Source organism: Silurus meridionalis, chromosome 20, assembly GCF_014805685.1.
Source record: "Silurus meridionalis isolate SWU-2019-XX chromosome 20, ASM1480568v1, whole genome shotgun sequence".
Lineage (NCBI taxonomy): Eukaryota > Metazoa > Chordata > Actinopteri > Siluriformes > Siluridae > Silurus > Silurus meridionalis.
The window spans coordinates 13,414,137-13,436,119 of NC_060903.1; the positions used below are offsets into that span (position 1 = coordinate 13,414,137).

At 38.4% G+C, this 21,983-nt stretch overlaps 2 protein-coding genes across 5 annotated transcripts in view; one reads left to right on the forward strand and one right to left on the reverse strand.

Annotated features, from left to right (window-relative positions):
- Positions 1-9,377: 9,377 nt before the first annotated feature.
- Positions 9,378-19,565, reverse strand: nop53 (NOP53 ribosome biogenesis factor). The gene is made up of 12 exons (XM_046877165.1): positions 19,316-19,565; positions 17,001-17,077; positions 16,341-16,425; positions 15,407-15,606; positions 15,065-15,120; positions 14,662-14,757; positions 13,503-13,604; positions 12,274-12,438; positions 11,995-12,170; positions 10,503-10,569; positions 10,334-10,410; positions 9,378-9,845 (listed from the first exon to the last, which is right to left on the reverse strand). Exons 1-12 carry the CDS (start codon positions 19,522-19,524, stop codon positions 9,785-9,787), a joined length of 1,371 nt encoding a protein of 456 aa, XP_046733121.1. The 5' UTR covers positions 19,525-19,565; the 3' UTR covers positions 9,378-9,784.
- A 313-nt stretch (positions 19,566-19,878) lies between these two features.
- The window catches only part of atm (ATM serine/threonine kinase), a 64,595-nt gene continuing 62,490 nt past the window's right edge, over positions 19,879-21,983 (forward strand). For 2 of the 4 annotated variants that reach the window (XM_046876494.1, XM_046876497.1), the window contains exons 1-2: positions 19,881-19,999; positions 20,774-20,867. In XM_046876494.1, coding sequence (XP_046732450.1) covers positions 20,796-20,867 — 72 coding nt within the window. In that variant the 5' untranslated portion in view covers positions 19,881-19,999; positions 20,774-20,795. Of the gene's footprint in view, positions 20,055-20,773; positions 20,868-21,983 lie in introns of all 4 variants that reach the window. The other 2 variants (XM_046876498.1, XM_046876496.1) reach the window with 2 other exon arrangements.

Here is a 21,983-nt window from a genome sequence, read left to right on the forward strand (position 1 = left end):
AAAACTAGTCTCTAAACTTTTTGATACCACCTTGTATAAACTAAACTTTCTTTCGGCTTCTCCCATTAGGGGTCGCCACAGCAGATCATCCGTATTCGAGATCCGCATGTTTTTGATTTGGCACGTTTTTACGCTGGATGCCCTTCCTAACACAACCCTCCCCATTTATCCAGGCTTGGGACCGGCACTAAGAGTGCACTGGCTTGTGCAACCCTAATGACTGGGGTTGGTTCCCTGACCGGGGATCGTATGATGACAGTATATAATGATAGTTTTCTTCCTTTATGTTAACTTTATAGGGAGATCAATCTCTATAAAAGAATGCAAGAAATTTGGTTGATTCTTTACATTTGTACTTAGTATTAAAGTTGAATGAATTAAGTTGAAACACTCTTGAAAATAGACATAATGCTGCCATCACCATGCTTCACTGTGTCAATCTGGGTTAGATCAACTAAAAAAAGAAAATTAATTCTAAATAAATTTCTAAAAAAGAATAATAAATAAATACCGCTGGAGGAAATGTTTTTTTAATCGGGGATAAAAATGGCCCAGATGCAGCCAACCATATTTAATGCTTTTGTGGCATTTCATTTAAGTTCTGGTTCATATCCTGAGCCTGAGAGTCTGAGGGTTTTAGCTTACATGCTCCAAATGAAGGAAATTGTTTTTTTGTTTTTTTTAAACGCTCAGAATTGTCGATAATTTCACACAGGGCTGGTCTGATTTTCATAGCTGCGTTTAAGACACTGTGTTTGTGTGCACTCAACATTCTCTCTTTCACTCAGATTGAAAAAAGGATAAATGAGCTTTAGGCAATGAGATCCAAAGAGAAAATAAGAAAGGAAAAAGAAAAACGGAACAGTCTGACAGTTTGAGATTTAGAGGTATTGTTTCACAGCTCTGACGTGCTTTTAAGCTGGCTTTGAAGCAAGCCAAAAGGAGTTTGAGGCTCACGGAATGCAGTTTGTGTACATTACAAGATTCTGTTTATTATCCGATACGACACTAGTGCAGTTGTAATGTGTCTAGGTGGAGAGGAAACAGTCTCACAGATGCTCTCGGTTTATTCGTGAACGCTGGAAGAGTGTTCGATGAGATCGTTAAAAGGGACAATGTGATACGATTGGATAGTGTCGTTATGACTTGGACCCAGAATAAAAACCAGAAGAAGGATATGTGTGCGTTTATAAGATAAACCGCTTCTCTAAGTGATCACTTCATAGTATGTGAATGTCTCACTTCATAGTATGTGAATGTCCCCAACTGGTGAACAGTTTAAGCAATGGACGGCTGTGATGTAAGGCTGAGCAATGTAGTATATCAAAGGGGTTTCATCAACAGCCTAATAGGAATGAAGATTACATTATGCATCATGAGTGGTACTTCTACAAAAATCCACATTTGTTAATAATCATCTCTGAATGCCGAAATGAAACATTGATTAATTTTTATATTTGAAAAGGTGTAGGGGCTGCTAATCAATATAAAACCACCATCTATACCATTTAAACCACTGACAGTTAAAGGAAACAACACAGATTATCTAATTAAAGTGGGGCATATAGGGCGTGGGATATATTAGGCTGTTAGTTCTCAAACTTGATGTGTTGGAAGCAGGAAAAATGGGCAAAGTGAAATAATGTGAATGACATGGGCCAAAACATGATGGCTACATTGTAGGAGCAGAGCATTTCCCAAAAGGTAAGTTTTAAGGCTTGTTTCCTGTTTCCCATTGGTTAGTACTTACAAAAATGGATATTCAGAGCCACCCAGAAGAGGAAGTGTTCTCGCTTGAGTTTGGTTCCTCTCAAGGTTTTTTCCTAATGCCATCTCAGGGTTTTTTCCTTACCAAAGTCTCCACTGACTCATTATTAGGGACAAACTTACAATTAAAACGAACACATTAAAACGTATACATTATTTTATTACCACTTTATCTGTGTAGTAAAGCTGTCCATTGTTAAAAGCACTATACAAGTAAAAATGAATTGAACTAAAATGAAAAAGTGGTACAAGGAGAAACAACCGATGCACGTGGAGATGATGACTATCTCGTCTGGTCCAATCCCACAAAAGAACGATTGTAGCACATAATTATGTCTCTGATAGAAAGGTGAATAACAGTGCTTGCTGTACATGGTGCCTGCCCACAATGGGCACGTGAACATCAGAAGCAGACCATAGAGCAATGGAAGAATTTGAAGCCTGGTCCGATGAATCATGTTTTCTTGTACAGCATGTCGACAGCCTGGTGTGTAAACAAATGGCATAAGGATTCACTATGGGAAGAAGGCAAGTGGGTTGAAGGCAGTGTGATACTCAGAGTAACGATCTGCTGGGAAACCTATGGTCATGACATTCACTGGAATGTTACTCTGATACATGCCACCTACCTAAACATTGCTACCGACCAAGTTGACCCCTTATTGGCAAGTATTCCCTATATATAGAGGCCTCACCTTGCAACCTAGAGAACTTAAAGGATCTGGTAAAATATCGGTGCCAGATACCACAGAACACAATCGGGGGGCATGTGGAGTCCACTTTTTGATGATTTAGAGCTGTTTTGGTGGCACAAGTTGGACACAATATCAGATGGGGGTTTAGTGTTATGTCTGATTGGTGTATACCAGACTTCCTTGGCAGTGACTTCTCAGTTAAGAAAATACTTCTTAAAGGGCTAGAGAATCCTTCTGTTTTTCATCCATTCATCGTTAGCCTTATACTGTTATTTTGTTATATTATATTATATTCATAAATTCAAGAGTACTGTGGCAAAAAAAAAATCTCTGTTATCATCTCTAGTTATCAAATCTGAAAAGCAATAGATAAGCTATTTCTAGTTGCTGGCAGGATATAAAGACACACAGATTAACAGTCTGGATTGGGATGTCCTGCATGGAACAAAACACAAGGGGACACTCTTTAGGTAAAAGATTATGTCTCCGCCTCCCCTCATCATCTGCCCTTGATTACATGATAATCAGCTTTTCCCATGCTCCCTGTCAGCAGAGAGAAAGGGCAGGAGCGCTCACAGACTAGCAAGGGTAATTAAAGCTTAGGCTAATGGCTTGAAATCAATTACCAGCCACCTTCACTTCATAAAACTCCTGTCCTGCTGGGTGGCATTAGCTTCTTAAGCCTTAGTGAAAGTCGCTCACACACATACTCTAAGCTAAAGCAATTTTGACAGTGGTTTATAAGGAAATGAAACACAATACAGTTTTTTCTTCGTTGGGTTATGGCACTTATTAATGTGAAGAATCAAGACATTATTACTGTGTAGCTCAGATTCCCAGATATTGTATCGATTTGAAAATGAGATACATTGTATAGTTCATCGGTACATCAAAATGTGAACACTTTTGCAAATATTAACAACAGAACCATATTGGTTGAACATACGAATCAAGTTTTCATGGAACTTCTCGTGTGAAAGAAGAAAACATTTTCACTGGTTTGTGCTACCATTTCTTGGCTAACGTTTGTTAAACAATCCTAATTTTCCAAGAGCGTTCGCTGTCAAATGTATTAGGAATGCATAAAATAATGCAAATACAGTTCAAGGGCTTAATTCTTAATGCTGAGTTCAAGTCCATCTAGAGAAAATGTGATCCCAGGGGTTTGACCTTGGTTATTGCTCCTAAATGGGTTAGTTTAAATATTTCAGAAACTGCTGATCTACTTGGATTTTATACACAACAGTCTCTAGACCAGGGGTCACCAAACGTTTTGAAACTGAGAGCTACTTCTTGGGTAATGATTAATGTGAAGGGCTACCAGTTTGATACACACAGTTTTCAGTTTGATCTAAAATAACAAATTTGCTCAATTTACCTTTTATTATATGTTATTATTAATAATTAATGATATTCATCTATGTGAAGACACTGATCATGTTAATGATTTCTCATAATAATTATCAACAATGATTTAACAAAGTAGGAAACAGCTATTTTAAAAAAAAGGACCACGGGTTACTCATGTGGTCCTTGTGGGCTACCTGGGCACCATGTTGGTGACCCCTGCTCTTGGAGTTTACAGATAAATTTAAAAACTAAACAAAAGAACTGTTCTGTAAGTGGCAGAAATCAGAGGAAAATGGCCAGACGGATTCAAGCTAAAGGATGTGGTGACTCAAACAACTACTCTTTACAACCACGATGAGCAGAAAAGCATGTCAAAATACATCTAACTTTGAACTGGCTTTGAGAATAAGCTACAACAGTAGAAGACCATATCACATTCCAATCTATTCAGACAAGGGCATGAATCTGAGGCTGCAGTAGCCACAGGATCAATGAAACTAAACATTTACAAATTGCAAATTTGATGAATTTGTGAAAAAAACAGTATGAAAGAGTATATAGTCTATTTTTAATTTTGGTATTTCAGTGCTATAATGTGATAAAAGTTGTAAGTTACCATCATTGGTCTGGATAATGAACCATATGATGGGGGAAAAATGAGAGGAAGTCATTAATGAGAACTGAAGGAAAAATAAAGATGTGTATATTAAACCATCATTACCTCAGACAAGTGCATCAACAGATGGAGTGTTTTTAACTCCACTGTGATTATAAGACATATAATTAAATATTGATTTTTTTTTTGTTAGAGGGTATAGAATCTCATCCTGAAAGGGCCAGTGTAGGTGCAGATTTTCATTCCATAGTTGATCTTGACTTTCAACAGGTGGAAACTCGAGCTTGATTGGAATGAAAACCAGGACCCAGACCAACCCCTTTGTAAATAATAACGGATGCCCCTTGGTCGAAAGTTGCAGGTTGATTGTTGTGTGTACAAGTTTTATAACTTTGGATTTGTTACTCTGGAATTAATTGGCAGAACTGCAACTGAAGTGAATGCACAGACGGAAATATCTTGCCCATGTTTTCAGCACAGTTGTTAAAAAAAAATTGTCAGGATCCAGAATTCTCCACTTTCTTTTGGTGCAATTTAGCGTTCATTATGCACCAATAACAAAAGTAATGTAGTTCACTGCAGAAGAAATATCCCTGCATCATCACATGTAAAAGCCAAGGAAATGATTCATCTTTTAAATTCATTCCATTTTTTTCTGGTGGGCTTGTGGTGGCAACCAGCTTAGAAGGTCACACCAGACATCTCTATTCAAAGCCCCAAATTGCAGAATCTCCTGAGGGATCGCCAGATGTTCCCAAGTCAACTGTGAGATATAATTTTTCAAGCAAGTACTGGGTCAGCTCTGGGGAGTCTGTCAAGTGGAGCGTGTCTGATACTGCTCTAGAGGGAACTGACCCTATGGCAGCCGCTGTAAAAAATACTTAAAATTCAAACACTCGAGTCTCCAAGCACTCCAGTATTGATGAGCTTTTATGTGGTTCTGTAGAGTTCACCCTGCAGGGAAGCCTCATTTCAACTATATTAATTCAGTCCCTACTCAGAGCTTATTGTGAAGATAGGCATGGAGTTTTATTTCAAAACCGCAGTGACTGGAACACTGCTACCACTGTCTATTTGTACATTTTTTGGAAAATACTTGAAAAATGTGCTTATATAAAGAAACAAAGTAAAAAATACTTTTTACCGTCCACCACTGGTGGCCAGAGCATTTTTAATACGTATAATATATAATATTATATATATAAATATATATATAATTTGGTAATATGGTATGGAGACGGATGATCCGTGTGGCGACCCCTAATTTGAGTAGCCAATTAAACTTGGAGATATTTAAGAGATTTACTGTTCTCAGAAAATAACAACATACACCAATTATTGTCAAAATAGCTGGCAACGAAAGTGAGTACACCCTAAATGATAACAGCTGTATTCATGTAACCATGCAAAGTCACATGTCCTATTCATCATGTTTATGTTTTTGTCTGCTTGACAGGACCATACAAATTTGTGTATCTTATATTAGATGCAGTTAAAATTTGGTGCTTTGAATAAAATTCTCTCATACTGACCACTGGATGTTCAACATGGCACCTCATGGCAAAGACTCTATGAGGATTTTAGAATTAGAATTGTTTCTCTATACAAAGATGACCGAGGCCATAAGAAGATCTTAAACTGAGCTGCAGTACAGTGGCCAGGGTCATACGGAGGTTTTTAAGATGGGTTCCACTCGAAACAGACTTCGCAAGGGTCCAACAAAGAAGTTGAGTCCTCATGCTGCACACGGCAACAAGTCTGATTGCATGACTGTAGCCTTAAAAGCCTCTTCTGAAGCTGGTTTACAAGAACAGTTTGCTGTAGACAACCTGTTCAAAAGCATGAATTACTAGAACCATGTCCTGTGGTCTAAAGAGACTAAGATAAACTTGTTTGGCTCAGATGGTGTCCAGCATGTGTGGCGACGCCCTGGTTAGGAGTAGAAAGAAAATGGTGTCTTGCCTACAGTCAAGCATGGCGGTGGTAACATTATGTTCTGGGGCCACATGAGTGCTGCTGGCACTGGGGATCTGTGGTTCATTGAGGGAAACATGGATTCCAACTTGTACTGTGACATTCTGAAACAGAATATTACGCCCTCCCTTCAGAAACAGGGCCGAACGGCAGTTTTCCAACAGAATAACGACCCCAACAAGATCCCAGCAACAACCTGTGCAGCTCTGGTGAATTCCATGCCCAGGAGGATTAAGGCGGTGCTGGAAATCAATAATGCTCACACAAAATATTGACACTTTGGACACAGTTGACATGTTCACTTAGGGTGTACTCACTTTTGTTGCCAGTTATTTTGACAACAATGGATGTTATTTTTGGAGGACAGTAAATCTGTACTGCTATACAAGCTGCACATTGAGTATTGTTTCTTGAGAATATATAATATAATGGTTGCTGAAGTATGAGGGGTGTTGTAAAATTCGTATTTTATTTAGACCCTCGTATATATACGCACACTTTTATATAAAATGTGGATTGTAAACCGTCTCGTTCCTACTACATGATCTCTGTACTCGCATCATATCAGTGTATAGTACCTTTCAAAAAGATTCATTAAGAGCCAGCAGCAGCACATGACCATAGATTTAGGTGGAGCAGGATATCTTTAATAATCCCATTTGTCTGATGACTCAAAAGAAACAAAGTCCTGAGGCTATCATACTTGCTTAGTCTACTTAGTCTTGCCTAGTGAATTTAGAGCAAGCCCATAAACATTTGTAAAAAGGAAAACCTACAATCATCCAGCATATTTTGTGTAAGCTCAGACATACTTTTGTTGAACCAATACAGCAAATGTGTGTTCATCTATGAGCTCATTCCCAGTACAAATGCAGTACATTTCAGAAATGCATTTGTATAATGAAATTTGCATAAATGCATTTCTGTTATATGGGGAATTTATGCCCATTAAGGCTTCGTTCCCTCTCCCAACATTTGACCCACATCTTACAATGAAACAGTTCTATGCATAACAGCCATTGTTTTTGCAGAAATGTATTAGGTTTTTGGTATGAAACAAGGTGTTTGTGGCTGCTAGTGGCGAGTTGAGTAGTACAAATCAACTGTTTAAATATTACTCTAGTAAAAGTAAACCTGCTCCTGTTACATTTCTGTGTATAAAGTACTGTTTTTTTTGAGACATTTAATCCTTTATGCACTTCAAGATTTCATTCTGCTGCACATCTTACCTTGTAGTTTTCTCCTTGCACACAGTAACAGGATCCTTACTTCATGCAAACTTTCACCAAAACTGCAGGGTGATGATTACAGGCTCATGTAATATTCTCATTTGGAGCAATTTTTCTGAATTGTAGTAAATAGGATATTAGATATTCAAATATTGTGAAGTTCCCCCAATTTTAAAAAGTACTTATGTTTAAAGTAAAGTAAAATACTTCTCTTCCCAACCACTGGTGACCAGAGCAATTTAAATTCTTTTACATCTGGTGACCATTATATACACCGCTTGCTGCTCAGCCTTTACAGAAGATGCCACTGTACAAACACACTACAAAACGAAAAAAAAAAAAAAAAAAAAAATGGTAGGGCAGCATGTTAACCTCTATCACCATAGCGGCGTGAGAGCAACAATCTACCAAATGTCTCCTTTGGTATTTCATGTAATAATAGCAAGTCATGATTGTGCACACTGGGGCTTAGCCTCTCCAGCCTCCTACTGCATTGGAGCTTGGGTAAATTTGACCTTAAGAAATAGAGGTCAACCGATTCTTCGGCACCAATAGTTGATTGCTGGAAATATCCACGACAATAGTTTTTCCAGCTAGTGTCTGTTGCTGTAGCTGCTGAGAAAGTCAGTTGTAATTACAAGAGTGGCCTCTAGAGGCAAGTCCTGACACCATGTGCACAGAGAACGCTATATTACATTTATCGACTATAATTGTATTATATTTAAAAACAATTAATACATTTATTTTACCAAGCACATTTTTATGATTCAGTATTGTTACCTTTAGTTTTGTAATAAGTTCAGTATTATTTTAACAGTAATTTTTTCTCCAGTATTCATTTTAAAAAATTATCGGTTGCTTCATTGGTTATCAGCAAGTACACTCCAACATATGCCATCAGTCTACCTCTATTAAATGCCCATGTAGCTGCTACGTTAAAAGAACACAAAGTGTAGATGCATACTTAAAACAGAACACAGGTTTAATAACCAGTTTTTCTGTCTGTGCAGAATCAGGCTCAGACACAGAAAATCCTAAATCACGACAAGGTCATGATCCATAAAATGGCCAAAGAAATTTCAACATGCAAATGCAGGTCATACAACACTGACATTCTAAAGAAGTCAATTATAGAGGCTGGCAGTTCCTCCAAATTTAAATATTCATAAAAGCTTAACTTGAAGAGAAGGAAAGTGTCAGCACTTTCATGGCTTTTTCTTTCTAATGGCTTCTTAATAGAGCTGCCACATAAAGCAATTTTTTACTATTGAAAACTTGTGACCTAGTGTTTTATATAAAAGAACAAAGGTTGGGATAAATTCATCCAATCTGTAAGAATGTTGTTTTGATTTCAAGATAGTCATCATGAAGATTATTTTAGCAATTATTTTTATTAACAAATATAATTAAGCTCCATTAAGGGCACTGCCCACTTATTTTACCTTCTAATATTAGAGAAGATTATAAATGCATGTGTGTGTGTGTATAGGTTAAATTAAAGAGGTTAAATTATTAAATAAAATTTTAACAAACGTGATCTAATAAAATTGTAATAAATTGAGGGATTTTTTTTTTTCTTAATTCTCTTTCGTAAACATTGTCGGTTAGTGGAATGGAGGAAGCCAAAGTAAAAATTAAGAATGTCATAGGACCTCTGTAAGAACGAACCTTTATACTATCACAACCTGTTTGTCCCATCTTGTGTGCAATTCAAATGTGTGTGGAAGAAACATGCTAATAAAGATGTACACTATTAAATATTTTATTGTTCATATTAATCCACGTGAAACATTTTGGTTCCGAGGTTTAAACGAGGAAAAAAAAAAACCCCAAAACAATTGGGCAGCTTTTCACTGAAAAAGCTTCGAGCTGCAAAAGTCAGGTGTGTGTTTCATTGCTGCTGCTTGACGAACAAGCACAATTTGGAAATTGAAACCATTCCTTTAGAATACATTTCGCTTCAGAAATATCAAGGTTGAGACTCCGTGAAGCGGCGAGAAATGAGAAAGCTTGCACTGATCAGCTTGTGCTAAAGCTTTAGAATCACACTGGTGATCAGACAAGCCTGTATTTCAGGTTCATCAGACGGGATTGGGCGACAGGACCGGGTGACTCGGGAAGCGCCGATTACTGAAGTGAGCCGGGCTTTGGGTTCATTGGATTTCTCTGAAAGCCCTCTTTTCTACATATTTCACCTTGTGTTTCCTCTTGAACCTGAAGAAACAAATAGGAAAGAACAATTTTCAATACTGAACCACAAACTAAAACGACAAATGTCCCATCAAGGACTTGTGTTAGCTACATGCAGGGAAAAATCGCTTACTCCAGGCTTTAAATACAGATCGAGATGCTACATTTGCAAATCAGTATTTAGAGTTAGTCCTTTTCGGAGCAACATTGTTTTCAGTTTGTCTATCTGACGGTACAAGTCAACCAGACATGACCTATTACACTACATAGTGCACAATAAACCCGTAATTAACTTGTGCATCAGTTAAATCAGTACAGTCTCTAAATTATTCGGAAAACTTATGTATATAACTTGGTTTGGTTGGACTGTTAAAGTCTTCATCCTCCTTGTAGCACCTCAATAGCAACTGTACCCAGTTCCAGCACACACTCCAACACAGTACAGTAGAAATAGCACGTATCCTGCTGATCCTATTTTCGACAATCACTATAAAGCAATAAAAGCCTCTTACTTGGCCCTCTCTCTCGGTTCGATCAGGTTCCTCTTCTGTAAGCTCTTAAAGCGATCCTTAAGTACGCTGCCCTCTGGCTGCAGGAACAGAGAAATACAGGATTAGTAGTGGAACTCTAACGTGAGTTCGGTGTGCGTGTGTGTACCCATTTCTCAGCGGCTACACATACTTTTAGCGTGCGGAGAGATCCGGCCAGTTCATCGCTTAACTGCACTTCCAGATCAGGAGCCTGGAACCTGAAGTGAGAAAACACACACACAAGGTATCACAGCCACATTCAGACTACGGCTATTTCAATAACCCACAATATCAATGTCTTCAGGGATGCAGGAACCATTTTTTCTTTAGATCAGGCCCATGTTTCCACTGGTCCGACTGCAAAACTATGACGTGAGCGTGTCCGATTATTCACTAAAATACCCACATAGTCCTCGGTTTTACGTCTGCCTTTCGATACAAAGTTAAATCTCACAAGTTGCCATAGCAACTATTATGCACAGAAGGAAAAAAAAAATAAACTCTGTGCCTCAGACTTCCCAAAGATTATTGTAGTCAGCACAGTGCCTATTTTTCCTCCTTGACTTCAAAGTTCTAAAATAAACCTCAACTCTAACAATAGGGTTTTACATGTGTACATTACAGCACAGTGAAATTCTTCCTTTAGATTGCCCAGCTATATTAAGAACTCCTTGAGGAGAGAAAGTTAAGGGCCTTGCTCAAGGGCCCATATGTTGCGGCTTGGAGATAATAGGGCTCGGACCCATGACCCTCTGATCAGTAACCCAGAGCCTTAACCACTGAGAAAAGTAAAAAAAAAAACTCCATTGGATGGTATGGGGAAGAAACCTTGAGAGGAACCGGTTATAGAACGAAGGTTTGGAGGTTCAAGTCATGGCAGTGGCGAGCTTTGACTGTCTTGTATTCTTTCTGAAACGAAATGTATTAAAATACGCAACACTGGAGAAGGACTAAAAAGCAGGGATGTGGAAACATTTTGGAACCCTAATGAACATCTATGGAGAGACCTGAAATTGTCTGTCCACCGACAGTCCCATCCAATTTAAAAGGATTTGCCATGAAGAATGGCAGAAAATCTAGGGCAGAAGAAACTGTTGACAAAAGGTGCTTTAACTAAATACTGAGTAAAGGGGCTGAATATTTATGTACGTAATGCATTTAATTTTGGCATTTATTGATTTGTAAAGGCATTTCTTTCACAGTGATCCTCGGGTACTGATTAGTAGTAGTACATTAATGAGGGGGAAAAAATCAATTTATAGAAATAGTGTCTATGAGAAAGGAGGATGGGAAAAAACTTGACGCTAATAAATTTTTACTTTCATCCCACAGTTGCTATGAAGTGACTGCTCAGTCTAGTATTCAATATGTACTAGTAGCCAATTGGAATAAAGGATGCTATAATTGTCACAGTTTAAGCAAAAATAAATAAACAGCATTTTAGATGCATCATTCATTTTATACAAGTTTTAACTAAGATGGAAAAGAAAGCAGAGCCGACACTGCTTCAGCCTAACGTCTGTGCAAAGACACCGCAGAGTTCCAAATGACCCGGTGAACCGAATAAGTGCTTCTTCTAGAACATGTCCAACTATTTATAAAAAAAATTAAAAAAATAAAAATAGTTATAAATGAACGCTAACCGTAGCTTGCCCAGACGGCGAGGTAGTGTTTTCTCTGCCTCCTGTTTTGCTTTCCGCTTTGTCTGTCTCCCCATGGTCCTCAGCTCCCTCATCTTCAGATCTGCACCGATGGAGCGCAGCTGGAACAGCTGCTGTCGGCTGTTCAGCATCTTTCTCGCTGCCTTTTTTCGCAGCTCCTGTTACAAAGATGGAAACAGAAAGCAGGGATCAGGACATGATGCATAAATCAAAGCTTTATTTTTATTTGTTTACATCAGCTTTCTTTTCTTTTCTCAATACCTTCAGCCTCTCTGCTTTCTCCTTCTTCCTTTGTCGCTCTGTTTTTTTCTCCGGCTGCGCCATCGGTCCGAAGGCCGTGTCTTTGGAATCGTCCCCTGGGGCCTCAGTCTCTTCCCGCTCATCTTCCTCAATCAGACCTTCGACCTGTTCGTTAAACCTGCTCTCCTGTACAAGCATACAATATAGTCATGAATTATAAATTATAAATTTATGACGTGAATCAATTCAATAATTTCCATTGTATTCTTTAGTACTATTATCTGGAATAAAACCTAATACAATGTGGCATGCGAGTATAGGAAAATTAGTTACAGCCTGTCCTGATGCATTAAATTCCTCTAATTGCACACCATTTTGCCAACAATAACTATGTAATGAACAAATTAATTTTTATCTATTTAGTGTTGAGTTACTGTAACACTTTTAAACTCAAAAAGGCTAAAGAAAGAAATATTGTATTTATTGCATTTTATTGTATAAAACATTTTAAAAGCAAAAAAGTTAACTGCAATTTAACCTTTAATTTTATACATTATTTATGAATAAATAAAGCTATTCTAAGTCTCATATGTAGACTCTGTACTAGAGGTCAACTGATTTTACGGATACCAATAGCTAGGTTGGATCGTACTTGACGATAACTGATCAATCAACCAAGAAAAATATTTAAAAAATTAATTCTTACTGAAGCAGCACTGAAAATGTGCTAAATTAAACGAGCATATGTCAATAAATATTTAAGGAAAATAAGATTTATTAAAACAAAGAAAGTAACACTAAAAATAAATAAACACTAAAAATAAATAAAAGCCAACATAAAAAGAAAAATAATAATAATAAAAGAACACTTCAAATAAACAGCATTTGCAATCAGCGATTCACCTCTAGAGGCTGCTCTTTGTACTGTATAACGCAACCCGGAAAAACTATAGGTTTGGATTTTTGATGATGGCCGAAAGTTTCAGCAATCAATTATTGGGGCAGATTAAAAACGGCAACACCAATGAATCTCTTGACCTCCACTCTTTACAGCACACTATAATCTAATGGTGCAACAGGTTTGTAAATCCCATCAATATTCCCCATATAATGCTAGCATTAAAATGCCTTTTCTAAATACCCCGCATGGTGACGCTAAAAAAAAACAAAACGCAAAAGTGACACGTGTTTTTCAACACGGCTATTCAAAAAGTGTCTTGCTGGCACAGACAGATTTCGAATGGTTTTACCTCAGTGGCGATGTCGTTTTTATTTATTGCCACCTGTCTTTCCAGCTTCTCATCAGCCTTCACCTTTTTCACCTCAGCCTCATGAGCCTCCAGCAGCAATGCCTTGAAGAGTAGAATAAACACACAGGCACACAGTTACACTATTAACATGACCACATTAAACAGGAAAAACGTCTTTGGCAGATTATGAATGCGACATTAACCTATTCAATTTTCATATCCATTTGTAGAGCACATTAAATACTTGACAATATCTCTGTAAAACTTCTGTGAGCCAAAGAGGTTATAAAGTTGTCTGGGACCTAGTGTCCACTACTGGATAAAACCGGTGCGGTCACATATTGCTTTTCAGTGCTAGCATTTGTATTACAGTTCCTACTATAGTCTGGCCTTTAAACCCTGTGATTCTGGCTTTTAGTTAATCTAGATTAATAAATACTTCAATATTTAATTATTAATAAATACTTTACATCCTTGTTTATAGTTCTCTTTTTTGCACATTGTACTGTATGTTATACAGTAGGTTTACAGGTCGGCACTATTTTGTGTCTTGTGTAACTGTCTCACACTGTCTTGTGTTGTCTGTTTGCACATGATGCACTTTGTGGAGACAATTTAGTCCTTCGCTCTGTGTTGTGTATGTAGCTCACACAACTTTGTGTGATGTCGCTCTGCTGTTTTATGTCGCGCCAGGGTTCTGAGGGAACTTTGGCTCATTTCACTGTGTGCTGCGCTAGCTATATATGGTTGAAATGACAAAAAGCTTCTTGACTTGAATTCCAAATGTAAAATCAGTGGACTTGCAGTGAAACGTTTTTAAAAAAGAGCTCCTCGTGCATGAACCCGGTGAGGACTTTCCAGTTTGTTTCATAGCTCATGTGCCATCAAATGGAGGATTACATTACAATAGTTTTTCACTTTTACAAATCCATCATGGCATTTGGTAAGAATAAGGAAGACTTAAAAGTGCATTAATAAAACAAAAACAAAAAATCAGTGTACTAAATATAAGCTTCCTTAAAAGGTGTCAATTTATTACGTTGGTGGAACAATTTTGCTCACACGTTGAGTTTTATTAAATTTTTCTGGCTCCATGCATATCCCACATCAAAAGTATGGTGAACTTTTGACAAAAGTATCAGTAAAAGCATTGAAGTACCTGGTGAGAAAGGAAATCGGGATTGTAGGAGCCCCCTGGGGCGATGACTTCGATAGCAGGAAGGGTGGAGGGCTTCTCATTCAGCTTTTCTGGTCTCTGGAGGAAGTCAAAAAGGGGGAAATGATCAACGGGGGCATTATTTTTACAACAAGAATAAAAGTAGTCAAAAGGCTGCTGATACATACAGATTTTACATTACATGTTTAAATACTGCTTTAAGCTACAAGATTTGAGCCACTTGCTATCAGTTGGTTTGAATCCAAAATGCTCATTTATCAACAATCATGTGCCATTTGTATTTTATTTTTGCTCTTCCGAACAACCAATCGAGTTTGAGATTCAGACTGGATGCTAGACGCCTGGGCTCAGATTTACTAATCATTGTTGTAACCTTTATTCTCACCTTAACCAGCTTCTTCTTGGTCTGCTCCAGGAAATAGGGGTCTGCAGTGTCAGGGCCTGTAAACCAGATAGATGAGACTGGTTTACAATCACACTGCTTACACTACAGGTCTCAATAGGTTATATACTGTATATAATATACAGGCTATTACAATATGCTTTAAATAAAAATGTGAAAAAAGGGAAGCGTTTAATAAATATGTGACTATGCAGGAATAAAAAGCGATGAGGAATCGTTTTAGAACTAGCTGGTGTCATCATCGTCCAGCCCCCCTGCCCGACACACTCTCACAACCATCGGTTGACTATAAAGAGACTTCAAAATAAAACGCCGCCTACTCACTGCCTTCGCTCCACAGATCGTAGAAGTTTCTCCTTGGATCCTTGCTGTTTAACGGTTTCTCTTTAGCTGGCATTTGTTTCGTCTTGCGGAGCAGCAGGAGCTTTTCTCGGCGTGGCAGCACACCCATGGCAGCCAGCCTCTCTGCCTTCCCGGCAACGCGCCGGAGCTTCTTGGCATTGGGACGCTGGTATGCCAAGATACTGTGCAAGAAATTAAAAATAAAAAAAGGAAAAGGATATAATTCCAATCATCCATGACTTCGGAGTTCCTACCTGGGCTTCAATTTCTTCCATTGTGTACCTCAAAGGGATCTTGATAAAATTATGAGCAAGCAGGATTGTAGTGTGTTATATTATGGGATAGGTTTTGGCTAACATTAGTGATTTAGAGAGACTGACTTCACTTGACTTAATGATTTTTTTCATGTAAATGTCTTTGTCCTGCTTAATTTGTAATGTATTCAATTTACATTAGATACTGCATTAGATACTGCCCATCACTAAAGCCTTTATTCATTAAATAGAACAGCGAACATCAATTATCCAGGTCATGGACATGACCAAGTGGGATCTCTTTGAGGCGCATTTTTGGCAGATCGCGTATATGCGACAAGATCTAAGTCTAAACAAATCAATACACCATGTGGCACAATAAAGAAAATTGGTGTCCCACATGAAAACCAAAGCGCATCAAGAGCTCTAATGAAAAACCAGCAGCCCTCAGATCCTAGAGGAGCGTTCACACAACAGCTCTCCAGGTCCCAATGAGCGTCTTCACATTCCCAAAGAAATACTGGGAGCGCAAGGATGAGATCATCACAGGGCTTTTTTTGGGCTCCGTTACTTCATGTAACTGGTGCGGAGTGCTCATGACCCAAACGGGTGCCTATTTTAGGTGATTTAAGACGACGGAGAATTGCTCAGCATGCACTCACTCTTTAGGTGCCTGAACATGGGAATCCGGCTGCAGGATCAGATCTATCCGGAGCGGCTTTGAGCGTTTATTCTTCTTAGCGGCTTCTGGGAAGAGAAAGAAAACTAGTGAGACGTCAGATATTTCGGATAACTGCTAGTTATAACCGCAATTCTTTAAAAAAAACTAAGAGCAATTCAAAAACGGTGTTAATGTAGTGTATGAGGATAAAACCCTTTAAAAAAGAATTGATCTATGTTTATTAAAAATAAATAAATAAATAAACTCAGATTTGTATACATTTGTACATTGTAGAAAGGATTGATATCACGGAGATATTCGATTATACGATCACTCATATGATTGTGACATATGAAAAAGTAAAGTGCATCAATAGCTCTTGCAAACACAATAAAAAAAAACAAGCAGCCCTCAGATCCTAGACGAGCGTTTACACAACAGCTCTCCAGGTCCCAAAGAGTGTCTTCACATTCCCAAAGAAATACTGGGAGCGCAAGGATGAAATCATCACAGGGCTTGATGCGGTTAGAGCCTTCGAGATCCATTAGACCCCAGACTTCGCAATTGTACTTGCGAGTCCGACACAATGGATGCATTTCAGGTGACTTATGACGACAAAAAGCTCAGTTTGCACTTTAGTTGCCTGAACGTGGGAATTTACCTGACTTTTGGGTGCTTTTCTTCTCTCCAGTGTCCACAAAGAAGAGACTTTCGTCCGGTTTGTCCGCGATCAGACCTCTGTGGGTGGACAGAAAGAGGAAAATTAGGCAAAAGAAATTGTGGTACGGACAAAAAGGTAGATGAGGAAGAGTAAACCCGAGAGTCAATTTTGTGACCTGAAGTAATGTTCAATATTGCTTCAAAATATTTGGTTGCTTAGGAAAGCAAATTAACACATCCAGTGCATGTCAAATGTTTTTCCTTGCTCATATTCAACAAACTGTCATTTAAAATGGTTCCACTTTCATCAAATGGTCACCGTCGGCAATAACAGTAGGTTAAATATGTAAACCAGGCCAACTGCTCTGGGATGAACTGGATAGGCATAAAGAAATCGCCAACTAATGAAAAATGTGAAGTGAAGAACTTTTGGCATGTATTACAAAGTATTGCAGCTGAATGTCTGGAGAAACCAGGCTGCCAAGAGTGTGTCAATCCGTTATTAATGCTAAAGGGGGATTTTTAATGGAAGTAAAGTTGAACATCTGGACATTTCAATATTTGTTTGGCCAAAGCCAATCTTCATAGCATTGCATGGCTCAATAAAGACTAGGTGTTTCCATACTTCTGAAAAACACTGTATAATAGCAGTTTGAATGAGAAAGAAGGTTGTAGCTCAGTGGTTCAGGCATTGGACTCTGGATCACCAAGCTGCTACTCATCTAGAGATGTACCAGCGCCAACTGGATCCCACCTCATGTGGAGTTTGGACACTGGACCTCCTTGAGTGTTTAAAGGGTTTGGCATGGAGAAGCTGGTGTTGGATTAATGATGATCGCAAATGTTGAGCTATTTTATGAGTTGCTCAGTAGCTCCTAGTTTTATAACCACAAATGATTGTAGAAGACTGTAGAAAGGACATTACTCATAATCTTACATTCCAGTGCTCATGTTAGTTCTCACTCTCCAGTGTTCTGTATTGTTTAAAGATTTATAATCACACTCTCGATGTCACCCAAATGAGGATGGATTCCACTTTTGAGTCTGGTTCCTCTCAGGATTTCTTCCTCATAACATCTAAGGGAGTTTTGTCACCATGGCTGCTCATCAGGGATTAATACACATCATTCACCTTGACTGTTAAATTCTGTAAAGCTGCTTTGAGACAATGTCTGTTGTGAAAGCGCTATAGAAATAAACTTGACTTGCTATGACTGGGCCCTTGAGCAAGGCCTTAATCCTCTGCTCAAGTTGTAAGTAGCTCTAGATAAGGGTGTCTGCTAAACGCCATAAATGTCTTAAACCTTATAATATTTATTAAAGATTTAAAATGTAGTGAAATGTCTCTTTCCTTTTGAACCCTTTCACCAACTGATAACAAAAAAACACAATCACCTCAACCATGAATAAGCAAAGACGGGTTGCTGAATTTATACAACTCTTTACTAAACGGTGTGGTTTTGAAGACGTTTTGAGAACTTGCGTTGTATTATATTGCTTCATAAAACATTTAAAACTGCATAACATTGTTATATACAACATTTAAAACAACTAGTGAAGAACATTAGCATGTTTAACTAGCTTTTCCAGGTGAATGTTCTGAGAAACCTGACTGCCAAGAGTGTTATTCATGCTAAAGGAGGGTTTTTAAAGGAAATAAAGTTGAACATTTAGAGATTTGTCAATCTTTATAGCATTAAATGACCAGGTATATGAACATGAACATATGTATGTCTCAAGAAGACTAGGTGTTTCTATACTTCTGAAAAAAAACACTGTATAAGCAGTCTAAACGTTACAATATTTAATAAATACTATTAAAAAAGTAATTTTTCCTTTTCTGAACCTTTTTACCAACTTATAACACCTCAGCTAGGAATATGTAAAGAAGGGTTGCTGTATTAATGCATAATTGTATGTATAATTGTGTAAAATTGTATAGAAATTGTATAAAAATCACGTGGTTTTGATGTTGAGGACTTGTAGTGCATTCCATTGTTTTATACAACACACAAAAAGGAAAATAAGATATTTATAATACTGTAAGTTTCATGCATTCAACTTATTCATCAAAAATAAATCCAAACTTCTACCACGTGAACAAACTACCAGCGTCGCTTTTAAACCACGTGACCAGAAGTCTCTCTGGCACGTGGGACGCATGGAGAGTTTCAATCAGCGTGTGGATTTTAACTTAAATCCATAACACAATCCAATGTCGTTTTGATTAAATAGTATTTTATTACATTTCGTATTCAAATATTGAATAAAGTCTCCCAGTCTCCGTTGAGAGAGGCGATATGTGTGAAAACTCACCCTGTGGCTCTTTCTTGGAGTCTTACGTCCTCTAGAAACTCCTCGACATCCTGGATATCGCTGTACTTGTTCCAGTTCTTTTTCTTGTTTTTGTTGACGCGCTTTCGACGCTTGAGGCTTGCACTTCCATCCTCACCAGGATTTGATGTTAAAGGTAAAAAGCCAGGCTGAGACGCTGCCACGCGTTTGTGTTTCCTCGCAGCCGCCATGTTGCCGATGGGGGGAAGGGGGCGGTGCTGGCGCGAAGGGGCGGAGCGATACTTCGGCTTTATTCGAGTCAAAAGAGAATAATTCAATTATTTGTGAATAATCTAATCAAAAGAAGACAGAAACATATATGTATATATTTGACGTGTAATCCATCCAAATCATCCAAAATAAATAAGGAAAATAAAGAATAATATATCAGCACTCCTGAACAATAGGTGGCGCTCATTCACTCATTCACTTTCTCTTACTTTCCTTTCGATGTCTCAAAGGCAGAATTTCAAATTTACCACTAAGTCCCTATAAAGGGACACTAAACAGGCGTTATGATAATTAAACTGTGAGCCCTATACAGTCTTCCCTTCTTGATTTTGGATTAGATCGGTGACGAGGAAGGGAAGAAGGTGGGTTTTTTCCCCCACGTGTAAGTGAAAGTTGTGTTCGAGTTTGCAAAGAAGAAATCAGTAAATAAACAGTGTAAGCAGGCAAAGCATCCATTTTGCATCTGTAACCTCTGGGATTAGGCTGGAGAGTGAGTTCAAGATTAATCAGATCGCACTTGGTGTGTATAGTCAGATCAGATCAGCCTGTTTTATATATATATATATATATATATATATATATATATATATATATATAGTCAGATTAGATTAGATCAACCTGCTTGCTGTTTATTGTCAGATCAGATCTGCCTACTTGGTGTGTATAGTCAGTTCAGATCAGTCTGCTTGGTGTGTATAGCCAGATTTGATCAGATCAGCCTGCTTGGTGTGTATAGTCAGATTAGATCAGATCAGACTGCTTGGTGTGTATAGTCGGATTAGATCAGATCAGACTGCTTGGTGTGTATAATCGATTAGATCAGATCAGCCTGCTTGGTGTGTATAGTCTGATTAGATCAGATCAGACTGCTTGGTGTGTATAGTCAGATTAGATCAGATCAGCCTGCTTGGTGTGTGTAGTCAGATTAGATCAGATCAGACTGCTTGGTGTGTATAGTCCGATTAGATCAGATCAGCCTGCTTGGTGTGTGTAGTCAGATTAGATCAGATCAGACTGCTTGGTGTGTATAGTCCGATTAGATCAGATCAGACTGCTTGGTGTGTATAGTCAGATTAGATCAGATCAGCCCGATTGGTGTGTACAGTCAGATTAGATCAGATCAGACTGCTTGGTGTGTATAGTTACATGGGAAACAATATTTGAAAACACCATTGGCTCATTTCTTTCTTTGTCCATCCTCACTGACAGTTTCAAAGCCAATGGCAGGAAGATGAGTCTGTTACTGAATGACCTGCTGCTGTGCTGCCGAGGACTGGAGAATGACAAGGCCACCGAGAGGAAGGTACTGAGATTTCTTTTTTCCTCCCAACTCTGAGATTTTTGTCTCAGCTATCTGATTCACTGATTTGTTGTTATTACAAAAGTATGAATTACATTTCATTGTCATTTATGGCATTTCGCAGGAATTAATTTCTGTTGGAATTCGGAAGCCCAGATACGAGTTGTATTTAAAATAAATTTTTGCCATCTATAAGATTAATTTATTTATTCCGTTTCATATTTTATGTGATTATTTCTCGTTATCCTGTACCCATCCAGTATGTGTCCAATCAAATGCTCCATGAAGCACATTATCTCATCCCTGTCAACAAAAGGGGTGGGAACAAATCACTCTGCAATGATCAATAGTTAGCATTAAACATGGGTTGTTTGTGAACATTTTTCATTTTATTCTCGACAAACAATAACTTGTTTGTATGTGCTCTCGTTATCCGTCCAAAATCTCCATCCTAGGTAAACGTAACCTTTGTATTGTAATTTACAGTGTAATATACAGCAAATGTATGTTAGTTGTGTGAACTGGAAAGTGAATGAGCATTTTGTTAGATTTGTGTTAAAAAGTTAGATTGTGAAATAATTTTCTTGTTTATGGGAGAAGTGTTATTGGTTCCGTGGTGGTCTAGTGGTTAGGATGTGGCGCTCTCACCGCTGCGGCCCGGGTTCGATCCCCGGTCAGGGAACCAACCCCAGCCATTAGGGTTGCACAAGCCTTAGTGCCGGTCCCAGGGGGATGGTTGCGTTAGGAAGGGCATCCAGCGTAAAAACGTGCCAAATCACGTTTGACGTTCGACGTTTGCGCATGTAGGACGTTTTGGAGACAAGGTGAGGGAGGGCGATTGAGATGGTTTGGATATGTGCAGCAGAGGGACATGGGGTATATCAGTAGGAGAATGCTGAGGATGGAGCCACCAGGAAGGAGGAAAAGAGGAAGGCCAAGGAGGTGGTTTATGGATGTGGTGAGAAAAGACATGCAGGTAGTTGGTTTGAAAGAGGCAGATGTAGAGGACAGGGTTTATGGAGACAGATGATCCGCTGTGGCGACCCCTGATGGGAGAAGCCTAAAGAAGAAGACAGTTCAATTCATCCTCATGGTTTAACCCTGCTCTGTAACTTCATG

Bases quoted from the DNA above. Each gene is read 5' to 3' on its own strand.
- nop53 (XM_046877165.1), bottom strand. From the start codon at position 19,524: ATGGCGGCTGCGAGGAAACACAAACGCGTGGCAGCGTCTCAGCCTGGC. The intron at 16,426-17,000 runs GTAAATTCCCAC...TTCTCTTCCCAG, and splicing joins GAAAAGCACCCAAAAGTCAG to AAGCCGCTAAGAAGAATAAA. The intron at 12,439-13,502 runs GTAAAACCATTC...ATGCTTGTACAG, and splicing joins AAAACGACATCGCCACTGAG to GAGAGCAGGTTTAACGAACA.